The sequence below is a fragment of the Amaranthus tricolor genome, chromosome 9 (assembly GCF_026212465.1).
Source record: "Amaranthus tricolor cultivar Red isolate AtriRed21 chromosome 9, ASM2621246v1, whole genome shotgun sequence".
Lineage (NCBI taxonomy): Eukaryota > Viridiplantae > Streptophyta > Magnoliopsida > Caryophyllales > Amaranthaceae > Amaranthus > Amaranthus tricolor.
This window is the reverse complement of record NC_080055.1, coordinates 28,601,215-28,609,951: the sequence shown is the minus strand read 5'-3', so window position 1 is coordinate 28,609,951 and position 8,737 is coordinate 28,601,215. Positions and strand designations below refer to the sequence as shown.

At 33.7% G+C, this 8,737-nt stretch overlaps 1 protein-coding gene and 1 pseudogene across 1 annotated transcript; one reads left to right on the top strand and one right to left on the bottom strand.

Moving 5' to 3' along the window:
• The first annotated feature begins 287 nt into the window (after positions 1-287).
• Positions 288-4,837, top strand: LOC130823906 (UDP-N-acetylglucosamine transferase subunit ALG14). Its single transcript, XM_057688735.1, has 7 exons — positions 288-476; positions 858-1,014; positions 1,258-1,427; positions 1,848-1,987; positions 3,709-3,843; positions 3,954-4,013; positions 4,396-4,837. The coding sequence occupies exons 3-7, from the start codon at positions 1,274-1,276 to the stop codon at positions 4,570-4,572; spliced, it is 666 nt and encodes a 221-aa protein (XP_057544718.1). The 5' UTR covers positions 288-476; positions 858-1,014; positions 1,258-1,273; the 3' UTR covers positions 4,573-4,837.
• A 383-nt stretch (positions 4,838-5,220) lies between these two features.
• On the bottom strand, positions 5,221-8,727 carry LOC130823907 (cysteine-rich receptor-like protein kinase 15; annotated as a pseudogene).
• Between the last annotated feature and the right edge of the window lie 10 nt (positions 8,728-8,737).

Sequence of the window (8,737 nt, the reverse complement as noted above, 5' to 3'; positions counted from 1 at the left end):
AGTATGTGATATGTTACTAAATTAATAGAAAAAACTAGTAGTATTAATTAAAGAAGAAATCAGATGAGTTGGTAGAGTAAATACTTTCGTAACATATACGTCTTTTAAAATTTTGTTTAAAATGAGTGTTTAATTTAATAAATAATTTAACCCTTTATCTACCACATATAAATGTTAAAAGCTCGAAATCACCATACAAATTAAAAGAATATTTATCAATCACGTAAAAATTCGATAACTCATAATTACGTGCAATTTCAGTATTTTTTATACCTTTTAAACCCTAGTTCATTTCATTTTTCCACATCCCCATTTCCCTTTCAACAACCACTGCCAGCAAATCGAGCCTAAGACTGTTATAACTTCCATGGTTGGCGCTTAAACTCGACTGCGAGACCATCGCCATCCGCCATCCGCCATCCGACATCGGCCTCTCACTTCTACATATTGCCTTGAGTTTTTCACGCTACTCGCTGGTAATTGTTTCAACATTCTATTTGTTTTGTTGCTTTATGATTCAATCTCTATTTGTGGGTAATTGTTTGATTCATTAACTAGAAATAATTGTGGGTAATTGTTTGATAATTGATTCAATCTCTGTCCTGCGTTATGCCTTCGATTTGTTTTTAGATAATTGTTTGATTCTTAAATTGGAATAATTCGTGGGTAGTTGTTTGATTCAATCTCTACTTGTTTGATTCTTAAACTGGAATAATTGCTTGAATGATCTTTCCCTTAAATTTTTTCTCTTTGGCACTTATATGTAGTTGTATGTTGATATTTTACGGGTTTGATCAATTGACTGTTAACTGATAAGCAGCAATTTAAGCTAACTGTTATGGTCGAAAATATATTAGATTTGATGCCCAACTGGCCTGAATGGTAGTTGAAAGAACACGGGCGTCCTGTTCAACTATGAATTGAATTACTCCATAGTCCATACTTTACCAATCATCACCATGATCAATGCCGGAGATACACGCCATTGAGTTCATTTCTGATCCTAAATCAAAGGTATTCTCTTCTCACATCTATATTCCATTAAAAAAGTTTGTAGAATTGATGATTTTTAATTCAATGAAACATCAAAAGTTCAAATTCAATCAATTTCATGGTACTAAATTATCAAGTATCAACATTTTAACATTCAATTAAAGTTTCAATCCCAAAATTAAGGTGTAAATTAGTTGATGCTTAGCTTGTTTCTCTGTTTCTGTTTTTCTAGGGTTTATTACAATTATTGATGTTTTTTTCCAGAGAGAAGGAAATATTGATGTCAATGGCGGAATCAAATGGAATTGTGATGATTGTGGTAACAGTTTTAACTCTGATTGTAGTTCGATTAGTGTACATTCTTCATTGTTGCGGTAAACCTTTACGACCTTCTAAAGTTAAGCCTCTTAGCACACTCATTGTTCTTGGTTCAGGTTAGCATATTCTTCTTTTATCCTTTTTTTTTTTTTTTTTTTTTTTTTTTTCTTAGTGTTGTATATGGTTGTTTGAAATGGTGTTTTGTGCGGTTACCAAAGGTCATGTTTTACCACGATTGTGACTAAAATGATTTTAATAAGATGTCAATTAACAAGTTTCTGGGCAAAAGTTCATTTGTGTTTGTTTATTTGATTAAAGTTTGAATTGAATTTAAGATCTTTTTTATTAGTGAGCTTGAACCAAGAAGTAGGGATCTTTGATTGTGTTAGTTCTTGAACAATTGATTTGTAGAAAATGAAACTTATTATTTTGTGTTGATACATAACAGGGATTTTATACCTAAGTGGTCATACTGCTGAAATGATTAATTTTCTAAACTCAATTATATACTTATGTAGCTACTATCATTCTTGTAGGTGGTCATACAGCTGAAATGATTAATCTGTTATTGGCACTCCAAAAGGACAGGTTTATACCTAGGTATTATATTGCTGCTACCACTGATAATATGAGTCTGCAGAAAGCTCGCATATTTGAGAGCTCCTCTTGTAATGAGGTAAACATGTTTCCTTGCTGGCTTCTTGCGTTTGTGGCTAGTTTTGTGTTATATTGTTTGATGGAACAAAACGAGCTAAACCAAATAATAAATGATTTGGGATATTATTTATTACAAACCCGTCTTACAAATTTTGGTGGCCCTGAGCAAAAACTTTTATATTGCGCCTTATTTATAGTAAATATATTATTAATAAACTTAATAATACATATTTCTTCTTTTAATTAACTTTTTCATATACGGAAAAAGAGGGGGCCCTGTGCGGTCGATCACCTCGCACACCCTTAAGGACCACTTTGGGAATATATGGGATGAAAAAAAAGATAAGGATGAAAATATTGATAGCTGTTTGAGGATCAAGCTTATGTAATACTCAGTCTTCAAGTAGTGAGGAACTGAGCATACTCCCAAGATAACTATGTAATTGCACTTTCAACTACACACTTCTCTCACTACTCATTCCTCTTATGTTACACACTGTCCCCGTGCTAAAAGTAGCCGCCCGTAATTGAAGGCCCCCTCAGCTCTACTGAACAGAATAATTTGGTATTTTTCTTAGAATAAATCGGAGTGATTGGAGGCATTATTGGGTCTATAAGATATCGATGTAGAGCTACTAATGAATCTTTTTTGATGTAGAATTGATTATAAGAACAGCAATACTGCAATAGTCCCGTATTAAATATTTTCCTTCTGCTTCTAGGCTAGTATATATTGGAGTTTCATTATGTATTTATGCTGCAGACTTCTTTTTGTGATTTTTGCACCAAGAAAGAGTTTAGATTTGCCTACTATGCGTGGACTAGTGCAGTAACTGTATATGGTATTGATTCTGTTATGATTAAGGGTGACTTAAATCACATATCTTGAACTATCAGATTTTTTGCTTTTCATGAGGCATCACCTTTCATAAAGTTGCTATTTAAATACTTAGCAGGACTTGCGACTGCTTTGACATTGTATTTATGTAGACTATTTATTAATATTGTTGCTTGGATTTCTGACTTTGAACTTTCTTGAGATGTGAGTGTCATGGAAAGGCCCAAGCCCACAATCAAATATACGTATGCCAGGAGGAAGAAGCATTGAAAACAGAATGGTTTCTAGATTTGTGTAGACTATTTATTCTACTGTATTCGGTCCTTTGATTACAACAGTGAGAATAATTGACAATATGCTTGTATCAAATTATGAATGCTGTATCACCCATTCACCCTTTAAGTTTTTCACGGTGTTTAAAAAAGACACAAAGAACTTTATCAACAGGGTTCTTGGAGCCTAAATGTTATGTACTAAGCAATGACATGTAGCTTATTCAGAAAATTTAGCAAGGTGCGGGAGTGTGCTATTTCTGCTATTAAAATGTAAAGCTTTCTCCACTCGTGAAAATTACTTTCTGCAGGTTCATAGATTTTGATTTTAATAATTTGCTTGGGATAAACCTCATTCAGACAAATTTATAATTATACTAATCACTGAAGTGTCATAGTATTGCGTCTTTGTTCCACATGTTACAATATTAAACAGTTGGCGTTTTACAGAATCCCCCCTGCACTAGAGCCAATAGATTCTCCTTGGCGCGCTTCAAGGCGCAAGCATATCTTCTCTTTGATTTGGACAATTTATCTTTTTGTAGAGAATGGTTGTGATACTATTAGTTTTTTCAGTTGCTTTTTTACTTGGACTCTTGGAGAAACCTGATTCCTGTTTTGGTACTGAAGGTGATGGAAACTGCACAGTACATGCAGATATACAGAAGCCGGGAAGTTGGTCAATCGTATATAACTTCTGTTGGTACAACACTAACTGCCATTGCTCATGCACTCTGGCTGATGATCAAAATTAGACCTCAAGTGGTATGTTTCTCCCCTCAACTTTTTCTCATTCGTAGCCTGCTTTGTTTATCGAGAAATAATTAATCAGCCAAGATAACTCTATGATGAGTGGTCTTGATGTTACCTGCCAGATCCTTTGCAATGGCCCCGGAACTTGCATTCCTCTATGTGCAGTTGCCTTCGTGTTTAAGGTAAGCACCTTAATGCTACTTGTTGTGATAGAGCCAACCTGAATCGAACTCTGCTCGACTTATAAATCTTAATAGTCCAACCTGGTCTCGACTTTTTCCAGGATCAAATTTTCATTTCAAATTTAATTTACTTACTCGGTTTGATTATAGAAATTGTAACCAAGTAATATTTAACAAATATCTTGAGATCCTCATTTATATTGTGCAGATATACTATAAGTAGTCATTACAAGCTAAATAAACAATATGTAAAACCAAAGTTTAAACTTATTCCAAGCTGGGATAGTTCATTAGATAGCTAGGCTCATTATCACCCTTAATTACAATTTTTTTCATTTGAGTATTATCAAATTGGTTAAAGTATATTCTATTTACCTCCCAGGTATTAGGGATTAGATGGTCATCAATATTTTATGTGGAGAGCATTGCAAGAGTTCAAAGGCTCTCTTTAAGTGGTTTGCTTCTCTACAAACTAAGAATGGCTGATCAACTCTATGTTCAATGGCCACAACTGCAAAAGAAGTATCCTCGATCTGTATACGTTGGTTGTCTCATGTAGCCAGTTGCTGCAGTGCATTCTTTGTGGGTTATTGCTTCTTCTTTCCCACATTACACGAACGTCGATGTTCGCAACTTTTGGTACACAATACACATCCGAATTCTTTGAGATTTTACTAGTCAGTTTTTGACTAAATGGATTTTATAGGCCATGATTGTTTGTTATTGAACATACATCTAGTATTTGAAGCTAACAAAATATTTATATGTAACATTAGCTGTGGTCTTTAGTGCTTAAAAGTGGGAATATTTGAATTTTATACCTATATTGCTCGAATTTCTCAAGTATCCGTATTAGTATCCGTATTATATACTCTGATATTATAATAATTCTTCTACACTTCATTTTGAATCAAATTTTATGAGATTTGTTTCTCAAAATAGCTGTAGTAAACTTGGAATAGAATCAAGTTAAAGAAGAGGTACTAAAAAGTTATTTTTTTTCATTTTTTACTTTTATTTTATTTACCCTCTTCTCAATACAGTTCCACTTTTATTAGAGAATTTTATCTATCTCTGTTTATTTTAAAATAACTTGTTTTATCTTTATTACAATTTTGTTTTATATGCTTGTTTTGCAAAAACTTTTTAGATGACTTTTAACTTTTTGATCGTTAAACAACCAAATAAAATATTTGGTGAAATTGACTACCACATGAAAAGTTGACTTTTTAATTGTTAAACAACACAAATTCCTCAAACATATACATATTGATACACAATAGTCCATATAACCTTAATAATAAAATGAAATCATCAATCTAAAATCCCACCAAGAGTCGCCTTCAACATTTGAACTACAGAGATAAAGAATATAAAATATCAAATATCTTAGCACAACCATTAATTTAAGCTTTTGGTTGTAGCCTATGATATATTATACACTTTATGAATGGTTATCAAGCTGATTGAAATCATTTTCTGATTGACATACTTGATATGTTTCACTAATGTATCCTGGAAAAGAAGGTAAAGTCAAAGGCAGATTCTGGCTGCTAAGCATGATGATTAGTGATGACATTGTTGGTCTATCAGCAGCATTCTTTTGTACACACAACAGTCCTATCTGTATGTATCTTGTTTGGTCAATACAGTTCCTTCCCTCCAGTTTTTCCATACCTAGAAGATGCAATCAAATTTTCAGTGATTACTAAATGGTGGTAATGGGAATGATTTATAGTGTAAAATTTCATCAAAAGGTCAAAGTCATTCTCATGGTGATGAAAGTTTGATCACAAAAAAGTTTTTTTGTTCGCAAATTCTCATTACCACCTAATATCACCTCTTCCAATGGTGATGCATTGAAATGAATTTTATAAAGAAAATGAGATGATTGAAGTTGGACAAGCATGGCCATCAAGGTAGCCAAAAGATTTTTCAAGAAAAATTACACTAGTTTGCATTCTCATTGCTACCAGTTAATACCATCTACCAAACGGACCATTAGGGTTTGGTTTACTTTGATTCTTGAAAGCAAGTTACTACATGATCTTTTGTTGGGAGGATGTAACTAGCAGAGCATTACTTACTAGCCCGGCTGCACTATCTTCGTCATAAAAGCCACTATTCTTTCTACCACAGATGATTTCTAGAAGCAATATCCCGAAGCTGTAAACATCCGACTTGACGGAACACAAACCTTACCTTGCATATTCGAAAGCCATATATCCACTGCAAAAATAAAATAGTAGAGTGAATATATGTTAGATTGTGCCTAGGGGTGTTCAATGAGTCGGACCCCCATTTTGAGCCTTTATCCGAGCCGTCTTTATAAGGATTTTGTAAGAACCGGATTGAAATGGACCAGGCCGAAAACGGGCCTTTATAAATAGCATAAATAACATAATTGATGAATAATTTAATTATTATAAATGACAATACCAATGGAAATTATTAATATTTCTACAATTTAATTTTTATTATTATAAATTGATCAATAGGGATTATTATAATTTTCAGTAATTAAAACGGGCCGGATTAGACCAGGCTGGGATTTCAAAGCTCGGCCCATTTAAAGCGTTTAAAAGGCCCTTATCCAATCCGGCCCATATTTAAATAAGCCCGGCTTGGCTCGTATCCGGCCATTTAAACACCCCTTGTGCCAAATAGATTATCCTATACACTATATAATAGCCATATAGATTATGGAGGTGTTTTAATATATGATTCAGGAATATTGATGTCACTTACTATGTACCGGCGATTTTGCTAGCATCGGCATGAGTTTCATCCACCAAAAAGAGCTTAGCCAAGCCAAAGTCAGCAATCTTAGAATTCATTTCAGCATCGAGAAGTATATTGCCAGATTTAAGGTCACGATGAATTATTCTAAGCCGAGAGTCCTCATGCAGGTAAAGGAGTCCTCGAGTAATGCTACTGATAATCTTTTTGCGTACATCCCAATCCAAACTTTTTTGTGTACTAGAATCGACAAGCATGTAATATGTAAATCTTTTTGATCCTGACAATGCAGCATAACAAGAGCCAATGCCCAAATGTATAAACTGAATAATGGTAGTAGAAATGAAGCATACCAAACAAGAAATGATCAAGGCTTGCATTTGGTACAAACTCATACACCAAAAGTCTTTCTTCTTTCTCTAAGCAGAATCCCAAGAGCCTTACCAAATTCCTGTGCTGGAGCTTTGCCAGTAATGCAATTTCATCAAATTGCCTACCATAGCAATTGGACCGAGTTGCATACCATAGCATACAATTAGGATACCATCCAATTGCCTCCTTTTGAGTTGGGCATTGAGTAGGGAGCATAATGGTCGAATCATTTCGACAAGTGAAGCATTCATCAAATGGTATGTCGCCCCTACACAGAAGGATTCCGTAAACTTTGTCAGGCTCCAGGCCGACCGATAAATTGTAGAAGCCATAGTCAATTTGAGTATCGGATTTTATGGAGGACAGGAGGGTTCCAAGATTAAAGTACTGTCATTAGTATAGCTACCATATGCATCTACACACATATACTGTATGAAATCTGGCTGTGATACTGTGTTAGAAATAAATTGAAATTGGAGAGGAAATTGAAAAATCAGAAGTTTGGCTATGCTCATCATAACGCCCTTCAAAAAATCATCCAAGGGGATCACTTTGAACAAATGACAGTTAATCCTGGGAGCAAGAAGAGCTTCTTTGGACCTCAGAAACCAAAGATTAGGTATGAAATTATACCCATTGTTGCACCTTAAAAAGTGATATAAATAACACAATGATAATACAATACATTAAGCTTCACTGTCAACCAATTGAAGAGTACTTGACTTTTTTTAGCATTTGAAAATTCTCCTTGCTTAATCAAAAGATTATGAAGTACTAAATATTATTTTAGTATATTTTATGGAGAGGAGAAAGCACATATGCAAAGTGTCCGACTGCATAAGATCCCGTAAATTAAGGGGCCTCAAATATCAGTTTGCAACTACATATTGATGTTGTAGTATAGAGTTGAACAATTTAAATCTATACTACGACATCAATATGCACTTGCAACTTGTGAAGAAAACCGAACAAAGAGGTAGATGACCATTTTTACTGGTATCATTTTCAATACAATAATAATTGAAGGGCGAAGATAAATAGCACTTATCCATAAAGAAACACTGAAAGTTTCGATACTCTGAGTCTCAAATTCTTATGGTACTAATTTTCAATGTTAAATAATTTATTAGCCTTTGTAGGCAACGTAACCGACACAAAAGCAAAGTTGACTGCCTACAAATCTAATAATATTCTGTCCTAAAATCAATTGATAATAAGAGATAGGTCATCAAGTTTACATATTAGTCAATTTCTTCTAATTCTTAAACGGAGGAGTTAATAGCAAATGAATAACCATTCAACACCACAAAAACTTTTAATAGTAGCCCAAATAGCAAGGAGTGTACCATGTGATCAAGACCGTAGCTATTGACTCTGACTTTTATAATAGTGAAGTTTGGTCTTCCATTATGAAGCTTTGATTTTTCCAAAAGATCAAAACCAATAAATTACCGAATCATACTATTGCTTTTTAAGTACTCAATTTTCTTTAATAGCTGTCCAAAGTTGATCATGAAAGATACATTTTCTGTCTCTGTTAATTATCAGCATTTTTCATTGAAGTTCATTTCACTGATTTTACATTTTTTTTTCTTAATAATGGTCTTACTTAT